Source organism: Helicoverpa zea, chromosome 6, assembly GCF_022581195.2.
Source record: "Helicoverpa zea isolate HzStark_Cry1AcR chromosome 6, ilHelZeax1.1, whole genome shotgun sequence".
In the NCBI taxonomy this organism is placed as follows: domain Eukaryota; kingdom Metazoa; phylum Arthropoda; class Insecta; order Lepidoptera; family Noctuidae; genus Helicoverpa; species Helicoverpa zea.
The window spans coordinates 10,077,084-10,098,825 of NC_061457.1; the positions used below are offsets into that span (position 1 = coordinate 10,077,084).

At 34.0% G+C, this 21,742-nt stretch overlaps 1 protein-coding gene across 4 annotated transcripts in view; it reads right to left on the bottom strand.

Moving 5' to 3' along the window:
• Nucleotides 1–6,259: 6,259 nt before the first annotated feature.
• LOC124631315 (slit homolog 1 protein) overlaps nucleotides 6,260–21,742 on the bottom strand; it is a 115,022-nt gene continuing 99,539 nt past the window's right edge. For all 4 annotated transcript variants that reach the window (XM_047165649.1, XM_047165645.1, XM_047165647.1 and 1 more), the window contains 10 exons: nucleotides 20,869–20,975; nucleotides 16,316–16,499; nucleotides 15,095–15,263; nucleotides 14,673–14,782; nucleotides 14,210–14,322; nucleotides 13,247–13,383; nucleotides 12,839–12,991; nucleotides 12,460–12,640; nucleotides 9,981–10,120; nucleotides 6,260–9,715 (listed from right to left, as the gene is read on the bottom strand). In XM_047165649.1, coding sequence (XP_047021605.1) covers nucleotides 9,447–9,715; nucleotides 9,981–10,120; nucleotides 12,460–12,640; nucleotides 12,839–12,991; nucleotides 13,247–13,383; nucleotides 14,210–14,322; nucleotides 14,673–14,782; nucleotides 15,095–15,263; nucleotides 16,316–16,489 — 1,446 coding nt within the window. In that variant the 5' untranslated portion in view covers nucleotides 16,490–16,499; nucleotides 20,869–20,975 and the 3' untranslated portion in view covers nucleotides 6,260–9,446. The remainder of the gene's footprint in view (nucleotides 9,716–9,980; nucleotides 10,121–12,459; nucleotides 12,641–12,838; nucleotides 12,992–13,246; nucleotides 13,384–14,209; nucleotides 14,323–14,672; nucleotides 14,783–15,094; nucleotides 15,264–16,315; nucleotides 16,500–20,868; nucleotides 20,976–21,742) is intronic.

The window sequence follows — 21,742 nt, forward strand, 5'->3', positions numbered from 1 at the left end:
TAGAATAAAATAAATATTTTGGGGGCCCCCATACAACAAACGTGATTTATTTGTTCATTTTATAAATAATGGTACGGAACACTCCGTGCGCGAGTCCGACTCGCCTTGGCTGGTTTTTTTTTCAATTGCCCCGGCTGCGGCTCGAAGCGATGAGGTCATATTTTATGTTGCTAAGTTTAGTCGCCTTGTCGCCTTTTCCCCTTTCTCTACCTAGCTACGTTATACATATATGGTGTAACATATAGACGGAAAGTACAGAATATCGGTGTAAATTCAATTTGACGGGGTACGATATAGTGTGTGTGTGTAAATCTATGTAATAAGTATGCGATATGATATTTCACATGTCCCAATTTAATTGAGGGTTCAACTACAAATAGGTATGACAAATATTGACAGTGATGGTATTCAACGTTTACTGTCTTACCTGCCTAAAGTTAAAACATGGTTTGAACTATTTGGGCGCTTTCAACTTATGCGTTTCTTGACGGCCGGCTGCGGTACCGAAGCATGGTGTTAGCCGATCCTCTTTTTCATACAAAAAGCACGGTGCGGCAACAGTCCTGTTGTCGAGCGGTCGACGTACCGGCGCGGCTGCCGCACTGTTGCGTTCTTTGCGTGTTCTTTGTGTTTGCGTGGGTCAGTACAATTAAAAAAAAAAAATAAAGACCAATAAATACCACTATTTTCCAAATACAGATTACGCTAGCCACTACTGGGGTATGTCCCTCTTAGCCACTGTCAGCCAGACTGAGGAAATACGATAAATTATCTGTCAGGAGATATTGCTCGACAGCTTAGCATCGGTTTATAGCCCTATTCGTAAACGCTACAATGCATTGGTAACTACCGGTTACCTAGTGGTAATATTTTATGTTATTGATTTTGATAGGTAACAATCCTAACTAATATTAGGGTACTAGCCGTTTTACCCACGGTAAAGTCAGTCGGTTCAGTAGTTTCGTAGTTTTTAGGGTGCAAACAAACAGTAAAAACACGAAAACGGACCGCAAAATACATACATGTACTTAGTTGTTTTAGTGTTTCTCCAATACTGTCCGATAAAATAAAAACCATATAGCAAAATATAAAGGAAAAAAGTAGGTGGGTGGAGAATCCAAACTCTATAAAACTATTTGAAAGGAAATAATTATTGACGACGTACTTAATTAAATCTTCATTATATTACAGTGAGCCTAATTAAAACATTAACATTTATTCATTTTAATACAAAATTTTGTAATTATGTTGGGACCCATAAAAATTGAGCTAGATTTTAATTGGCTCAGAGGTAGGTATTAAATGTCATTTTATTGGTCTAAAAATATAATTAGGCAATTTGGTTGACAAAATGAACGCTAACTATCTGAATTTATGCTTAATTTTATTATTTATTAACTGTTTATTGGAGCGAAAAGTCTTAATTACCATGAAATGAGGCAATTAGAGGAGGCTTTTATATAATATTGGTAACTCAAATTACACTGAAATAACACTCTGAAGGGCATGAAATTCGAAGAATATACTTTGCTAATGAGCGAGTGATAGATGGCAAATAAAAAAGAGAAGAAAACCTTTTACGGGCATAAACTTCGCGAACGATTTTCTCAGTCTAGTTACCTGTGTAAACAGTTCAAGAAGTAAGACTGGCTGTCTGATTTTGACCCTTAAAAACTACCTACGATGCGATGTAAAAATGACAGCCAGCTTCCACAGCTTAACGGGCTTCTGGAAACTCGACCAGAGACATAAATTCCTCAGAAAAAAAAAAAAAACAAAATAGCTGATTAGGACTCTTATTTTGACTTTCGCGTAAAAAGCTCTACAGATTCAATACGAAGACAGACTATATATCTATATAATTCACTTTTAAACTTGTATACAAATGCTCAGATCTCAGCGGCTACAATTACCTACATATTCTACTTACTTTACAGTTAAAGTCTAAAGTTAGCTCAAGTGCTTTTAGTTATTATAAGTTTAGTTTACTCAACTAGTACCTGAGTAGCTCCTAATTACACATGAGCGCAGTGGAAATGGGTCAGTCCTATTATTTTAGTATCAAATAAACTTTATTCAGATTTTGTACCTGCTAATTGCTGTTGAAACTAGCTTCTTCCAGCGATTTCACCCGTGTCCCGTGGGAACTTCTCCACGAACCCAGATAAAAAGTAGCCAATAGACTTCATCGATAAATGGGCTTTCTATAACACTGAAACATTTTTCAAATCAGACTGGTAGTTCCTGAGATTAGAGCGTTAAAACATACAAACTCTTCAGCTTTTTAGTATTAGTGTAGGCAGATAGTATAAATAAGGGTTATTTTTTGTGAAAAATAAATATGAAAAATTAACTTCAAGCAGTTTAAATGGTAAATAAAATCAATCATCATTAGGTCCGGTTGATAAATGTAGGTAGGTAAGTTCTGGTCACAAAATTAATAAATAATTGATAGGATTGGTTGTCAACGACCTCGTCCTTCAAAATTTCGATTAATCAATAAATCTAATTGTTTATTCAAATAATACCGTAGCTGTACCGTACGTATGTATTTTTGAGTTATATATTATTCGTACACTGCCTGTTTTTCTGCTTTTTCACCCGGGACCCGTGAGAACGTTGTTCGAGAAGAATGTATCTTTCCAATAGAGAAAGAATTTTTAAAATCGGTCCAGTAGTTTTCGAGTTTATCCATTTATATACAAACAAAAAAAAATCCTCTTTATAATATTGCCAAAGAAAGCACGTAAATTCTCTAACCTTGATCTTACAAAGTTTTGTTAATCTTCGAACATCTGTCTATTTCTATACTTTTGAGATCTTATTTTTAGGTTTCGAAGAAAACCTTTAACATAATATCTGCCTACAGAATTTACAGTAAAAATAGCAGTACCTACATTTGAACAGTATTGAAATTATTTTTGCATATATGAACAATAAAACAAAAGCGCTCGGCTAACATCGGATCAGTTATGTTGTGCCAATCAATTGCCAATTCGAGTACGTTTTGTAACGATGCAGACAAAAGCAAATAAAAATTCCATAGTTTTTTATTGCGAAAACAATCGTTATATTTTCATTTTGAACACGCGTTATTTAAAATAGTCAAGTACGAATCGGACTAGCGTACGAAGGGTTCTGTATCTACAATTTTCTATAAAACATCGCATTTCTTGGATAGACTTCCTTAAATATTTATTGAATTATAATGTTCAGTATTTTTTTGTTAAAGCTGCAACAATTAGTACGTAATCTGTGAAATTTTCAACTGTCTTACTATCACAGTTCATGAGATACAGCTTGGTGACCGATGACAGACGGACACTTAGACACCGAAGTCTCAGTAGTATGGTCACATTTTACCCTATAGGCACCTACGGAACCCTAAATAAAATATTAAAGGGAACTTGATAACATGATATTATTCTATAAATTGCAGTTTGCTCGGACCGCCCGTCACGAATTTAATAACAGCTCAAACAAAAGCGACATCGCAGGCGGAGTTGCCATACATTATGAACGGTTTTGCTTCGTTAATTGCTATTTCTAATGTGGCAACATCGGTGTTATGACGGTGTGGGTATTATTTCTAACGTCTGCTATGGTTCTCAATATTTGTTTAACGAGTGTAGATTTCAAAGGGTAAGTTATTAAAATGTTAGTTATCGGATAACTTGTTAAATCGGACTTTATTGATATCCTTAAATTACGTAATATTCCTAGATGTCAATTACAAAGAAACATCTTCTCTCCAAGCGTGGTGATTAACGCTCAATCCTTCTCTATGTGAGAGTAGAACTATGCCCAGCAGTGGGATGATAGAAAAGGCTGTGATGATGATGATGATGATCTTCCCTTACTGAATCTCAATTGCAGAAAAGTTGAATTAAAGCAATTTATTGTTTTATTCATAAAGCATTTTTATTCGTTGAAAAAGAAATGTCTTACGAAAAAAGAAATTTGAGAACTAGTGTCGACACCAAACTATTAATCACTACCTACAACAACGTGATTTGATTCTCATAAACCACGCTGATCATGTATTAAAACCTCCATTTTAATATTATCATATCGTCATGTTTCCGACAAGCTAAACTAATGGACTATCGACCCGGCTATTTAAATCAAGGCAATATTTCTAGACGTCCATTACTTTTCTATTCATCATCATCACCATCATCTCAGCCATAGGACGTCCACTGCTGAACATAGGCGTTAGGCCTAACTTTTCTATTGCCGAACCCTTATTGCAGAAAAGTTCAATTATAGAAATTTATTACTTCATTGAACTATAAAATACAATTCCTTTAATTATTTTAACAAAACATTACGTTTCATTGTGCACTTAATGTGTGTGTGAGTGTGTGTGTGAGTGTGTGTGTGAGTGTGTGTGTGTGTGTGTCTTAAAGAAAAAAATGGACTAGTGTCGACGCCAAAAGCCAAGCTGTTCATGTATTAAAACCTTCATTTTAATATTGTCACATCGTCATGTTTCCGTAAAGCAATACTAATGGACTATCGACCCGGCTAATGCTCGCGGTTACGTTGATTAATATTTAAACTTAATAATGTCGGACATTAGCCGCCACTTGAACTGATAAGAGACCAAATGGTTGGTAAACTAAGCGGTTTTGACCTAGTAAATGTTGTTAAGTTTTTCACGATTTTCGGCAAAATCTGTGTCAGTTTTAGTTGTTTAAGTTCTCAATTGAGATGTTTGGTATGAGTTGAAATATTACAGGCTTCTAAGAGCCTTTCATTGGAGCCCTTGATACTTTGGGAAAATATTATTGTACGTACTTAACAGTACCTATTCTATTTTCTTTAATTGGTAGAGCAAGATCCATACTGATATTTTTATTCTTACAAAGTAAAATTTACTACAAGAATAAGAAGTAGTAGTTTTTCTTGAATGTTTATTTATACCGCCTTAGGGATACACAAACCAATTATTCTTTACAGAAAGAAGCTTATTACAATAAGTTAACTTTACTCGCTTGATTATTTACTACTATTTAATTCTGTTACTTACCCACGTAGCATAAATTACAGGAAAAATGTTATATTAATTTTCTTTATAATATGTATAAGTTTTATACAAGCTGTTGATTTGCATCCGTGCCATATTCAAGGACGTAATGATTCTCGACCCAAATCAACAAAAAAATTGGTACGTAATTTTTTTTTTTCGGAATTCCGTCTATGTCATCTAGCCGTATTTAAACTTGGCGCGTGTGTTACTGGCCTTAAAACCGTGCTGCGCCCTCACACAAACGCAAACACAAAGCATACGCTACGATTATTCATAAATTTCATTCATAAAATTGGATAACTTCTGAAATACTACGACATTACAATGACAAAAAAAGCAGTGTATATTAGCTATTTCCCGTCTACTGTAATTCCAATCGATTATTTACGTATTTTATGTCCTCCTCCTGACTTATGGCACAAATGCAAATCAACACCTTGTATTTCTTGAAATACCTGCCTAAATTATTCTCATTACTCACAAAGTACTAATTTTGCCTTCAAGCAAGGCAAAATTAGTACAGTATCAGGTATTTGTCACTAAAGCAAGAAGACCCCCAATAAAAAAAATATCTAGGAAAAAGTTTTTTTTATTCTCTGACCCTCCGAAATTCAAGTAACGTGGTATTTTTATTTTCCTTAAACAGATTACTTCTTCCTGGTTTCCAAATTCAATTACATTACAAGTATAACAAAATCCAATTCTCAAAAGCTACTTCATTGAATTATCCGATTACTGTTTTTCTGTTTATTCGACCAGCATTCGACTGGGCAGTACTTGCGTCCCTTTTCAGGGAAAATTTGGAAAAATTCTCTTGAACGTGAAATTATATGTACTTAACGTTCTTCATTTAAACTGTTTGGTTTAGATCGGGAATTTAGGGTCATTGATCAAATATTTATTTATATAAAAATACAGCGTGTGTTTGTTTTGGAGTGAAGAGATAATTATTTTAAGAGCTTTCAAACTTTTTTTCAGTTTGAATGTAATCGTGAATACTATGAAACTTTTAATTGGCCTCTACCTGATTTTTGTAATGTGTGCTGTGCACTACTTATCACAAATGTCTTTGAACAAGCCCGATCAATTGGTCCACAAAAAAATCTGCTCTCGATATTTCCATAAATGGTTCACAATAATGAGTGATGAAGCATTGAATATTTTTATCTTAAGTGATTTTTAGATGGGCAGACCTGTTGTTACAGATGTTAAATAAAAAACAAGAAATCATAGTTAAATTTTTATTTAAACCGAAATTAAATAAATACACCTTTACAGCAAATTTTCAATATTAGATTTAAATTACCTACATTTATATTAATATTAAATAATAAATGTGACTATAAACGATTGCGTTACAAACAGGATTAACATGGATTCCAACAATATAAACAATGATTGAGTAAATAATGTTATATATGTAGATTATTGCTGAAAATAACCAACCATTATATTATGTATATTAAAGGTAAAATCCATCTTACGTGTACATTGAATATTTTACAAGCGAAACCCATCCATACAACAGTGAAAGATTAACAATGAATATACGTTTATATAAACAACACACATATAGTATATAACAGTGGATATATATTAAAATTACGTTGACTTATTCCTATACTGATATGCAAGGTCAGTGGGGCCCAACTTGGAGTATAATATGGCTTCCACTTCCACGATATGTTTTTTGCTGGTTCTTTTTTATTCTAAAATCCATCAGATTTTAATGTAGTTTATGAGTTTATATAACAATTTTTAAATTTAGATTGAATACACCGACTGACAGAAGCATTTAGCCAAATGAATTTGAGACGTGATCGCTGACGAAGTTTTGATTCGAAAAATTGCAATCTTATATTTATTATGATTATACACATAGAAGATTAAAATTATATACGTGAGTAATAATACGATTATGATATAATAGTATTAGAATATGTATATAGTAACCTTTGAGTCACTCTTGAAGACTACTGTAGTTCGATAAAATGAGTAGGTTATTTTCCAAGATGGTTGACGAAGAACGCCAAGATGTTACGAACTTTTTAACATACAAAAGTGTCTCAAAGTTTACTACGAGCGATTCTTAATATTAACTTGCGTCGGATCTCAGAGAAAGCGTAAAAAGACAATATAGAAAATCTGAATAGTATGCAACACGACATATAACATCGAAAAATGTATACAATGACATAAATATATCGAATAAACATGAGACGGTTCATGAAATTCCTTAATATATACCTAATCAGGTTGCCTCGACTCTGATCATTACATAGTGTATATTATAAGTGCAATATTTGTATATGTATAATGTGCATAAACCGCTATATACGTGAACAGTGATAATGACGATAAACATTCAAGCTTTAACATTAACACTACTATATAAAAATGCATTTCCACTAAAATGTGCCAATATGTAAATTGGGTACGAAAAGTACCCAACCTCGCGCCTTACATATGTTAGCACATTTTTATTATAATTATAACTTATTAAGTGTATATTATAATGGTCATAAAAATCATAGGTAAATGGTAAAATCAATCTACGATATAAATTAATATATTTTTGGTCATCCAAAGATGTTACGAACCCCTGGATTGTATCACATCTGATTTTCATGCTTTCAAATTCCAATATTTAATTTCATTTTGCAAGTAGGTCATTTAATTTTTATTTCTGAGCTAATTTTGATTTTAGCTAATACATCTTCAATAGAGACTAATAAAATTTGAAAGTACATTTTCTAAGAATATTGCAACAATTACTTCGTCCTTCTACAATTTCCTTCCTAAAATATTTCCAAAACTCTTTACGAACCTACTACAAAAGTACGAAATACGAAGCACACTTTAAATTTTAATACCCAGTAGTACTACAACCACGAAAAGCAAGATTTAAAAACTTCGAGTTTCGTATTTTCGCAGAAACTTCTAACCCACATAATTCGCCAACTTCTGCTGATCAAAATTTTAGGTTAACCTTCTACTTATTCAAATATATTCAATTTAAACATTGTATATTATGAACAATCTTATAATTAATTTACTCAGACTAAAGGATATGTTTTTGGTTACATTTTTATCACTTGATAATGATTTATATACGTGATGTACATGAATCATTGGGCTCAGAACATTTTAATTTTCTTTTTTAATATGTCACTTACGAGGTCCTGTTAATAGCCAGGGTAGGTGACTACAAAGCAAAGGTAAATATGTTCAGAGTCACATTTATTACTCCACTAGACAAACGATAAACTTTAACATCAAGTATTATCTCATCATCAAATCATTTAAAGCTATAAGAATAAAAAAACGTGATAAATTCTATCAACTTAGTGTACAATATTTAAAATTGTATTATAATTTAGTGAACTTAAACTAAACTAAAAGAAACCTATCTAAAATAATTCTCGTTACGTGAACTAATCATATCGATTAAATGCTACGAACTCCCAAAATATAAACAGCGTTGATTTTACTGAATCTCATCTAACACTTATTTATCTACTTAATACTAATTCTACATCAAATAGAACATTTATTTTATGGGCTCTAACTATGTAATATAATAATCAAGATAACATATTCGTACGTTTCGAAAGCTAACGTAACTGCCTGTAAACGATACGGCATACATGTAGGTATAGAGAGAACCGGCAATCATTTCCCTTTGCTATATAATTAGAGAAGTATAAATGTACGCAATGTGAGGTAAAACACTCGTACTGCGAGCCCTCTTACACGTACCGTACAGTAATTATATCGTAATAGTCAACATTGTAAATACATAAAAGCTTAATAGGTATTTTATCGTAAGGCAGGGGTAAACGATAAAAAATATTAGAAATTCTCATTCAAATTCATAGGGAATTGTAAATTTTCAAATCAAATTGTTCATTGCTAAAGATTGTGTAAAAGTTCTAGCTCATTGTGAAATCACATTTTTGAACATTTTATTTAAGTTTCCTTCATGCTAAGAGCATGCTACGACCATAAAGATATGAAACACACCTTCAGTGATACCTACTAATACTAGAATGCCTGGTGTTAGAACTTGCAGTTACTTACATTCTGGTACATTACTATTAGTAAGGCATACCGTAAGAGGTTCTACTACATTGTAAAAATACTGTACCACTAACTTACCGCTCTTGAAAAACGACCATCTTCACTTACCAAGCTACCGCTCCGTATATATTACTAAATTTTGTTTATCAGCCCAAAATTGATATGTATCGTAGTTTATTGCACAAATTCATCACGTCACAAGTTTTGAACAGAAAATACGAACGTTGCGAAGAGGTACGCATCGGGTCATCCGGCCACAGCTGGCCCGAGGGTGACGCTTCGCGAGAAATTAAATTAGGATTAACTTATCAGGAATGTTATGATTATGGTTATTCTAAAGCCACCTGGTTGCTACCACGAAGAGTACGTTGGTAGCGAGGCAGATGTCATGGCGGTATGGTGCACTCGAAGTGCGTCCATACGCGGGTTTCCTCTTGCAGTTCATTTTCTCGAGAGGCATCTTGGCGACGCTGTACTCTCGGTGCTCGTTGACCATGGTGCAGACGGTTCGCTTCTTCTGCATCATTTCGTCGTCTCTGTCCCGTAAGCCGGCGAGCCAGGCCTCGTACCATGCCAGCTCGCAGTCGCATATCAGCGGGTTATCTGAGAGGAAAAACAATGATAAGTACTTGGTAATAAGTAGGTACTCGTTTTGGAAACATCCACGATGTGCTATGCCCGCTAATCCATTAAGACATCTTTAATGCATTAAGAAATACTGTGAGAGAGATTTATGAAAGAAAGAGATATCTACTCTATTTTGATCATTATTGTTTTCTGCTGTATTTTTTTGGTATTGATTGTTTCCCATATTGATTACTATAATTGGTGGCGAAACGTGATACATGTTAGCTTTCGCATAACTTACCCATAATATCAACTACTCGTAGAGTATCCAAAATCGGTTCCATAATTTCCTCAGGAATGTGTTGCAACTTATTGTTCTGCAGATTTAAAGTCTCCAAACTGTTGAGATTGTCGAAGCCCATAGTCGGTAGCTGGTGGATCCTGTGACGACAAAGTTAAAAATTAACCCTAAAGTTAACTTTGACCACTTATGGTCAAACTTAGACTTGGTTACATGTTATATGGAAAGCAGTCAAGTGCTAACTACTACGTTATCTGTGACGCGGACGTAAAGCATGGCCCGTGATATCCCCAGAGAATTTGCAACACCTAACTAAAATAAACAGTCTCGTTTATTCAAATATTCAAGTCGGTACCAGTGAATCTACCAGTTTTCTGTTTTTTTGCAGAAGTAAATTTTACTAGAAATCCAATTAAATAAGATAAATCTTAGTTTTCATATCGCCCTGAGGCGTTTTGCTAAGCCCAGATGGACTTGACAATACAATAACAAACGCTGGCAATTTGATTAAATATTAAGTAAAATAGGCACAATAAAACAGACATCTAGACAAATTATTTTAGTAATAAAATAAAAGTATCCTTGGTAATTATAGTTAATTAGATACCATTATTTTCTCCATTGATAAAAGTGAATTGTATTAATAATATTTGGGGACTAATGCTACGGTAGGAATATAATCATCCACTGTAATGAAATAAAGCCCATTTATTTAATTAGCTACTGCCAGCGGTTTCACCCGCGTCTCGTGTCAACTACTTCGCGCACCCGAATAAAAGTATACTATAGCCTTTCTCGATAAATTAATTGTTCAACACAGAAATTTTTGTATAGGATCGTTACAATTGAAAATTAGTGCGTTCAAATAAATAAACAAACCTGGATTATTTCCCTTTAATACAATATAGAGGTATATCTAAGTGAATCTTAGACACCATTGACTGTGTTTCGGATGGCACGTTAAACTGTAGGTCCCGGCTGTCATTGAACATCCTTGGCAGTCGTTACGGGTAGTCAGAAGCCAGTAAGTCTGACACCAGTCTAACCTAGGGGTATCGGGTTGCCCGGGTAACTGGGTTGAGGAGGTCAGATAGGCAGTCGCTTCTTGTAAAGCACTGGTACTCAGCCGAATCCGGTTAGACTGGAAGCCGACCCCAACATAGTTGGGAAAAAGGCTCGGAGGATGATGACAATATAGAGGTATATCTGAGGTATAGAATATTAAGTTACTACAATAAGGATTCAGTATTTAATACTCGTTATATAAAAGGGTAAAAAAGGGCAAATGTTATTGACTAGGGATTTGAGATGAATAGGCTATAAAACACATGCCAGGATTCATGAATCTATAACAATGCTTATATTCAACAATAAAAAAGGTTTAGAGATAATCTCTTTTATCATATAGACCGCAAAAAAACTTAAATGCTGGATTTCATTTTATTTTTGTTACAATTTTTCTATTGTTAGCTATGTTTTGCTTTAGTATCTAAATCATTTGATGGTTTTTAACGTAATAGTTTTAGTCTTGGCCGAAGCTAGTTAAACCATAACCTATGAAACTTTATTATTAGTCAAAGGATTTTTAATGTCAATAACCTTTTCTACAATATCCCAAATTCACAAACTTTACCAGTTTATAAAGGACGATGGGCGTTTTGGTACCCTGTCCAACAGTGTTGAATCTAGTACCATTGCGTAGGTCTTGGCAAGGCAAAAAATGTTTACTATGACGACTAGTCCGAAATCCTTGTCCATTTCCCGTGACATCGACTAATAGAATGTGTAATGTTCATAAATCATCAACGTAGATGAAGTTCTTAAATCCAACTGTTTTGAATAAAAACTGGTAAAGTAAGAAAAAAACAGGAATTTGGCCTTTTTAGAATGTTTGCCTGCCGATTGATTTAAAAAAAGACTGTGCAAACCTTTGCAGTTCACGCAGAACTAGGTTATGTATTTGATGAAAGTCTTTCAGTATTTACAATCAATTGAGGTTAAAAAGTCAGGAGACGATGTTTACATAGTCCATATTACGACTCAATCTTGCTCCTCAAGAGGTGCTGAGATAATGGTGAATTTCTTCTTAAAAAAGATGAATAGAAATGTTTTGAACTTTTGTCAAATCAGATGACGATTGTGTTTCCGTAGTATGACTCCATAGACTATTACAACCTTTAGATTATAATAGAGTGTATCAATCAATGTAAGATGTCTGTTAACTGAGTTTAAAATTATTACACTGACGACATAAATGCCTCTTAATGAATTTGCATATATGGATGATATATTTGTTTCTATGTCGATTCAATTTTTATCGTTCTTGGATCGGACAGCTAATTGAGGCAAGCTCCATAGTTTTTATTATTCTTCACGTAAATACCTTTCTAATGATATATAATACGTTGCTGTTGGAGCGGGTACCAAATCCCATACAAAGTGCCCATTGTCCAGTATAGAAGTAATAAAACAATCTTACATGTTCTTCTGCAGATTCAAGAAGGTGATGGAGTCTCCATAGCCAGTGAAAGCATCCTCACTGATGTACGTAATATTGTTGGAGCGAAGATCCAAGTGGCGTAGACGATGCAACGGACGAAGAGCTTCTGAGGGTATCTCATGCAGACGGTTGTCTCCAAGCCGAAGATATTGCAGGTTTTCTACAAAGGAATAAGTCACTTGAAAATGTGCTTTAAGATGAAGGTCGTAAAGATAGAAATAAATAACAAGAGAAATGCAACAAGCTTTAAAGTTAAATGGTTGAGCTTCAGAAACATTGAATGATTAATCTTTCGCTCTCTCCAATAATTCTACTTCCATTTGTTGTTACAAAGACGATGATAAATTTCAAAGTTTACCTTCAAGTCCAGCAAAGGCTTTTTCATCAATCCTTTGGATTAAATTGCCTTCCAGCTCCAGAGAGTTCAAAAACGTCAGATGCGAAAATACCTGGGCGGGTACTTCACGTAGCTGATTATGAGCCAAACCTAGAGAATCTAGGCTCCGTAGACCTGGAAAAATAAAAGGGACTTTATCCTTATTCTTGTCAAAGGGCTCCTTCATTTAAGGGCGGCTAACCATAATCAAGAGTGAGCGATGTGGCCCAACCCTCTGTGTAATCCCAAAGATGTTTCATATGAGTCCCGTGGGACGTCACGAGTCAGGATTCTTTGTGAAAAGACAGACAACTTCAACATAGGAATGTACGTATGTATGTATGTGAATAAACATGTGTTGAATAAACAAAGAATAGAAGAAAACAGTACCTGCAAAATCTCCTTCAGTAATAGTAGCGATGCGGTTTTCTTGCATTTCAAGTTTTTTCAAATTCTCAAGCAAAGCGAGAGCTTTTTGTGGCACCGCTGTCAAGTCGTTACCGCCAAGATTTAGCCTTTTCAGCTTCCTAGAACAAAGACGTGTGCTATATTCCTTTCTATTCCAATTATTTGTTTTATTTTAGATTATTGAGTCAATAGTTTGTTTTCGTACCTATCTTTTTTCACTCAAAATATGAAAGAATGATCAATTAATTTTTCATTTCTTCATTATACATTTAATACACGTACCAAATATTTGATTAGGTACTAATACGTTAGTTAATTGTAACCACAAACAAATGTTATACCTATTCGTCAATTTAAATTGGCAAATTACATTCGCAATTTCCATTTGCTTTTTGGTAATGATTGTAATATTTAAATCACACACAGGGTGACCACAATGTTTAATTATAGGCGTGTAATAAATAACGTGTTATTAAGCAATATATCCGTTTAAATCAAAGAGCTGGTAATTATGTCAAAATCATACAAATGTAAAGCATTGAAATCTCGTTGCACAATTTAACTATAACGATAACGAAACCTTTACCAGCCGTATACTTGCCACCCATTTTTCAAATCAGTGATTGTAAATGGTGTCAGTCACTGTGAATCTTATACAAATAAATACGTAAATAAATATGTATGAAAAGCAAATTGATAAATGTTTTCATATTTCCAGTAGGTTTATATTATTTGCCTAATTGATTATACCTAATCATAAATGTGTTTGAATTTTTGAAAGTGTTTAAATTAAGTTCTAAAACTCCCACTCTACTCTACTTAATGATAAAGTCTTATCTACTTATCCTAAAATAACAATTAATTCAGGAACTTTCCATCCCTTACCCCTCAAAGTACCCGCTTCCAAGAACTATTTAAATGTAGAAATTCTATAGAGCAACTTACTTTTCAAGTCCTTTGAAAGCCTCCCCATCAACCACAGATATCCGGTTTTCATACAACGTTAGTATCTCCAATGTGTCCAGGCCCATGAAAGCCCTGTTGTGTACCGCAGTCACCTGTGAACATACGCTTTTTCACTTACACGTTTTACCTTTTTTATTGAGGTTAAAAGTTCGAAAAATATATTATTTTTGGATCTTTTTTTTGTAAGTAGTTTGTAAATGTTTTTCTTTTTGGAATTCCACACAGACCAATTCAAAAAATAAGATCACAACAAAATTCAGAATTCATGTTTGGTGTCAACAAACAATTCGAATTTATTTTTCGAACCATTTAAACGCATTCGAATTTTAAAATCTAGCATTCCAATTAAGCGTTTAAATTGTGTAAAAGAAGTTTCTTGGTTATATCTTTGTGATTAGTTTTTGAAAGAAAAGTAATTCTTAAAAAAATCTTGATTGCTCACCTTATTATGATTCATATTAAGTATGAGCAGATGGTTGAGATGCGTGAATGAGGAGGTCGGTATCGTCGCCAAGCTGTTCTGCGAGACATCAAGCTGCGTCAACTTATTACCTGAAAACAATGTTTCCTTAAGTATTTCTGTAATTTTTAAGTTTTTCGGACTTCGGGCTTTCTTAGGTAATACAGTTTTGTAAGGGGAGCATAATTTACATAGCAAATACCTAGTGTGTCTTTTATTTTTATGACTGAAACCTTTTGTAAAATTATCTTTGAATCAAATTACTTACAGCTGAATTAATACATTGTGATAAGAATTAGATAATTTACAGGTTTTGTTACTAAAGACTACATACCCTAAAACATATCCTAAAAAGTCCTTGTTTACTCAAAATGTTATTAAAAATAGTATAAATTTATACATACCAATAGAACTTAGTGAAGAGTCTTCAATGACAGCTAAACTGCTGTTATGGACAGTCAGATGACGGATATCCAGTCCCAGGAATATGTACGAGGGCAGTTTAGCCAGGTTGTTATGTCTTAGCTTCAGGTAGAAGATTATCATCGGTTTGGAGCGAAGTGTGTTCATTGCCTGTGAAACAAATGAAAGAGGTTAATATTGACTTCATGATTACGTAATTTTAAGTAGCAGTTGATTGTAAGATTTAGGTGTAGGTTGTACTTTAAAACTTTAGCTAGCGTTTAGTAGTTCTTATAAAGCTCGTAATATAAGTTGATAAATATTTCACGAGCTCAAAATTGCTATAGAATCTGGTCTTAAGGCGGCTAGAGACAACTTCGCCTTGGTAAATCAAATAAATCTCTGATCTAGTTATAACCAAAGTCAATTCTAACCAACACAAGCTTAGCAATAGTGGCTTCTTATATCGCGTAGCTCATTCATAGTTAAGCTACGTTTTGTTTTCGATTGTTTTCATACAGTGACGATATGTGCGGTCGGCAGTTGGCATTCAAAACGTACCCTTATGATTATGTTCATTCATACAACGAATATAAGTAACATTCCTACTACACAAGTTTTTATCAAAAAGTTCATACATCACGTGAACGTTAAAGCAGTAGAAAAATGGCACGTTGCCAAACATTTTCTACTTTGATCAAAAACATTATTCAGTTATGTGACCAGAATTTTAAGTGAACCAAATATACATTAATATGACATATTCTTTTATGTGGAATATGTTTTTGCTAGTTTTGAGGCAAAAATGGGCGAGAACCTGTCACATAGAATTATTTACTATATGAAAGACGAAAGAAAAAAGTCTACAGAACAGCGTAGATTTCAATTTTTGATTGAATAATTGCAACACAATGGTAGCGATGCATTTCTGAACTGCAAATTACTTCAAAGACTATTAAGTTAAAGTAACAACCCGAAATTGTGGTGGCTTTTTTCACATTCCTTTTTTTCAGCATAAAACTTGTCATGTTTTTTTAAAAGTCCTTAGCTTAACCTGTAACTATGTGTGTTTGTATGTTTGTGAACTATTATCTCAAGTTTGGTTGAACGGATTCGAACGTGGTTTTCAGCATAGTATTTGTCAGACTTTGGTACCTTCTGAGTCTGACAAATACTGTTGTAGGTATTTTTGTTTTTGCTTTGCAAATTCTTTTTATGTTTACCTTCTGTATATGCTGTTGTTCAGTAAACTCGCAGAGGATGTCGAGGCCATTCTTCTTGACGGTACAGCTGCAAGGCGTGATGGTGTTCGGCGCGGGACACTGCTGCGCTCCCTGCGGGTGCGCCGGTCGAGCGAACAGCACCACGCAGCATACCACCAACCAGCGCGCCACCATTTCTTATAACCTGGGGAAAAAAAGGAAATTTAGGGGCTTAAATAAGCACTTGTATAATTTAATAATTTATAACGGAAAGAGTAATGGAGGACTACGACTAGCTGTTTCCTCTCCGATTTTAGGACTCTTGACGAAACTATTTTAACTGGTTCTCTGTAGACGATCTCAAAATTGCCAAAAACGGCTCATACAAAACCTAGATAGGATTTCAGCTAAAATAATATACTAAAGAATCTTTTGTAGGATTTGCAGTGACTAACTTATGAATATTGAATTAAGTTGCAAAAGTCTAGCTCTAGTTGTTTAAACGACTAACATATCTATTATACTTTAAAAGGAATAAGAAAATTCACAAAGTATTTCCAAACAAAAATAAACAGTCAACGGGCATAACTGAAAATACTCCCAAAGCGAGTCGACGTAAGCTGACACAAGCTCAAGCTATTACGAGGAGCATTCACATAATAGTGTTGCCAACCTGAAATTCAAAGCTCCACTAATTCATTACCCACTATCTCCATAATATAACAAAGGAAACAAATTACGTATGAAAAGGCTCATAACTTGCTAAATACTTCAGTATCTGAACGGTCCATCTATGTCGGTATCGGGCAGCTTCGTTAAAAAGACAATTCTGCATCAGGCAATATTTTGTACTAACAAGAAATACGATAGTTATTTTGAATATTGGCGAAAATGATACTTGATCGCTCATTAATGTTTTATGGAGCCATTATGATAGATATAAGAATGGGGATTGTGCTAGCCATCGTACGGCAAAGTTTATCTAGCAAAGTAATTTTTAGTATCAGCGGAAATTTTCAGCCGATGTACGAAAAAAATATCTTGGCATTTTTTTAGTAACACCCTTACTGTCGGCGAAGCATGGGCAACAGGGTGGTGGGAGTGTCACTAACAAATTTGCCAACTGTACGTTTGGAATTTCTTTTCCGTAATGATAACGCGAATTGATTTTTTCCAAGTTTTGTTTGGCGTCATAATTTTAGCCTAATAAGATGAAACAGAAACGTAGTCATGTGCTTTGATTAAATATATTACTACAAATAATATTATATTACACCACAATATAGAGGTACCTAATACAAACGTAAATGCCACCACACAGCTATAAATGTTTACGCACTTCAGAGCTTAAATCCTAAACTAATGAAAGGCTCACCAACTTAAACCATTAATATAAATTAGGTAGTATTTCACAGACATAACTTAGCCTAAACTTTACTTTCATTAGTATCAGCCTAACCTTTACAAAGCGAGTTCAGCATAAATGAACTTACAGACCAAGTTTTAACTTTCATTAAACGATTAGTAGGCTGGTCTGATTTTTAGAAGTCGGAGTGTTTTGCCTTTATAATCAAACTTAGCACGCATTCCTATATTGTTCTTTCAATGATCCTAAGCACTGAAAAGTGTCTCAAATTATTATTACTGAAACAGAACAACGTTGTATAATTTATATATTTAAATACATTTCTCATTAACAAATAAGTAATGCGAGTCTTACTGCTTATAACAATTATTAGCTGCCCTGATATACGCTAAATTATGGGAAGTACCGGACGACACGAAACGATTATACCAACGCAGCCACAGATTAAGGCAAGAAAATAGAATGGGATGATACAAGATGGATATAATGGGAACAACAACAACAACCATGGGGGTAACCCCATAACAATAAATCACCATCACAACACAATAGTAAAACGACCTTTTTACACACACATACGCACTACCATTATCATGCGCTATTTTGTCTAAACAGAAGGCTTACTATTTCACTCACAATGACTGACATATGACCTCCAGAACCCAACAGGTGACAAATACCGGTGAGACCCATTCTGACGTGTTTTAGAGTCTCTGACTGCTCTGACGACTGTCAGAGTGGTTTTTATGACAGTTACAGCTGACAGGTTTACGTGAGGTGGACGCGGCGGGGTTTTGCAGCCGTCAATCATAATGGCACACATGGTTCGTGTTGAAAAGTGCGAATTACGTTGTTGTCTTTGTACCAATTAATGATAAAGAAACACTTATTAAATGTTAACAGAATAGATTTTATTTATCAGTGTGAATTTTCTGTTAAGCCAAATACATTTGACCAAAAAATCGCCTCTGAGACAGCGACAGTTTTCTAGTCTATTGTTAACACATGTAACTTAGATTTCTCTTCCTGAGATAGTATTTTTATGGATAAAAATTTCTGGTACATTCCGATTGTAAATTTGAAACAGGAGAAAAATCTCAAGTCTTCTCTTGTCTCAAGTTCCTCAGACTTTAAAATGAGGCTCCGCTTTGCAGGTACAAGGATGTAGCAATTTTACATTTACATTTTTTGTTTTAAAATATTTTTGCTTGAGATAGAAAATATTCATGAAAATGTTTCCTTAAAGGAATTCCTGTGTAAAGATGTTGAATTATTTTCTTCCTCGTGCACCTACTTGGTTTTATGATTCTTGTTTACAGGTTTTTTTAATACTTGTTCTTAAGTATCACTTTCAGCACCTGTTCGTATAAAATATTTTTTTCTTTACTTTAAGTATGTTTATTTTTTCCTGTTTATTATTATGAGAGAACGTAAGACTATTATGATTACGCGTCATTTGTTCCTTTCTTGATAGCTCTGACATAAGAATAAAATTGTTATGCAATGTTTCTATTTTTGGTCCAATATATTATAGTCTAGTTCCAGCCTATAAAAATATTTCTTGTAAAAAGTATTAATACAGCCAAATATTTCTATTTCAATGTTCATAAATCTGCAGCCCTTTATTACCGCAGGGGCACGTATCAAAAAATAATGTTCGTATACATTTAGATTGAAGTACGTTCGGTACATATTGGCGAGCTGAATATTCTATCGGCGGTGTACGGGTTACGAATACTAATCAAGGGTACCAACGAGTCCCGGTACCCTGAAGGTTTGTTCACAAATTGTTTAACACCCCTGTCGCTGGCCACAAGCTACGTTCAAATTGTTTTTTTTTCGTTATTGGAGAGCCGTGGGATTTCAATGCTGCCAGTAAAGGGCTGTCAACCTTTGGTTATTGTTTAAGTGGTTTGTGCTACAAAACAGTATACATATTATAGTTTGTCGTACACTTTATAACATGTTTGAATATCCACGATATTAAGGGACCACCGACCATGGGCAGTTTTACAGCGTTTGAAAAATTTCTTTAAAACGTATATTTATAGTATCAAGATCTTGACAGAAAAATTGAGGCATCAAACTTTACAGTGACTTTTTTATTTTGAACCTAAACCTAAACAAAATTAGTGTCTGACAGTAACAAATTATTTTTTACCATAAATACTAAGTATTAGGTTCACCCTTGTGTATTGTTAACCCATTAAAAGTCCCACAAAATTAATGGTCTGCTGACAGCTACAGTTGAGTTAGTTTATTTATGTCCACCATATTCCCTAATTATGACTAACGTGAGACCAAACCCATATCATTATAGAAGCAAATTGCTATGGTTGAATTTATTCTGAAAGTAGTTTATCAAGTTACCCTCTGTACTGAGTAACAAGTCTTCATAATGTTACTTCTAGAAATACTAGTTTCCTCCAACGGGTTCATCCGCATCCCGTAGCAACTATTTCGTGCTCCCGTATAAAAAGTAGCACACAGCTTTCTTACATAAATGGGCTATGAAGGATATTTATTGAATATGATAGAATATATGGATCAGTACTTCCCCTGATTAGCACGTTTTAAAAAAAGCTCAAATTTTATAGTAATGTTACAGCAAATAAATTCATTAATTTTGTTGTCTACCGTTCCCTCGTCATGGTTGGTTTCGTTGCAAATAAGAACTTCGTTGATATTATAGAACTCTTGCTTAGACGGAATCTTATTAACAAAGTTATTTCTTCGTGCTTCCGTGCATTTAATTTGATTCAAAATAATTACTTAACATATACAGGAGACTATATTTTTGTATGTAAAGTTGAATATGTTGTTGTAGAATTACTGCAGACGTAAAATTTCAATATTTTTCGTTAATTATGTATTGAACCCATGCGTGTAAAAGTAGCATGCGGATGGTTGTTTGATATTTTGCCAACGCCTGATTGTGCGATAGCAATTTTATCAGGCGCTGACGAATAGTTAAATACGCCTTTTCTTAAGATAATGATAAAATAATCAAGAAGCCTAACTTCTTTCCAAAATAGAGTTCGAATATGCAACTTAAAAGGACTAATTGGTACAACATTCTCAAAATATACATACTAAAACTTTTAATTAAATCCGAACACCACATTACTCTAACAACGACTATTAACCGAATTTCACTTCTAACAAAACATCATTTCCTCTAGACGAATACATACACATGCATACTTACTTGTGCGTCTGTGTGCGTGTCAGGTCGGCGAGCTATTATGGCGGGGCGAGGGGTGTGCCGATGTCATTCGGCACTAGGTCATGTTCACCGGAGTCGTCGGCCCGTCCCTGCCGGAGATTAGATCAATTTAGTACTTGGGATGACGTCAAACATTCGGCTTTCGGCGTTCGGCCTGTATGAATAGTGGCGGAACTGGCTGTGTTTGGTCTCTTCACTATAACGGGACTAATTTGTTAACTTACTGTGATTGTTGTGAAGTCTATTGATTTACTGTGACACAGAGAATAGAATTACTATTTATCGTTATACACTTCTAGATTTTTTCTTTTTATATAAAATGGTGTGTGTATTCAGAAAAAAACTACATACAGGAAATAAATATGTAAGCAGTTTGGCAAAGCGTTGTTAACATCTTTTTAAATCCCTTCATATATCTACCTATTATAAAGAAAACCTCATCACTTTAAGGAATACGCTATTGATTTAAAAAAGAAACATGAAAATTAACGAATGAAATATACATTAAACAAGCAAAAGAGAAAATGTATACAGAACGCGAACGTAATTAATTAATAACAGACAATAATTACAATGTAATCTGACATCAATTATATTATGTTAATGTAATTATAATATTCATTAAACAAATTACCTAATGAGCTCTATAATTATTGTAATTAACTTTGAACTTACTAACAGCATAAATATCATGTACCTACGGGGTGTTTGTTTTAATCGGTTCACAGCAAACGAGTGTTCTTGAACTAACGCATAATTATTAATTGAAATATATTGCAGTAATAAAATTAACTTATATAATACAGAGGAATTATTTTTATTTGCTGGTACCATTAAGGCTCCGAACCTACTAAAC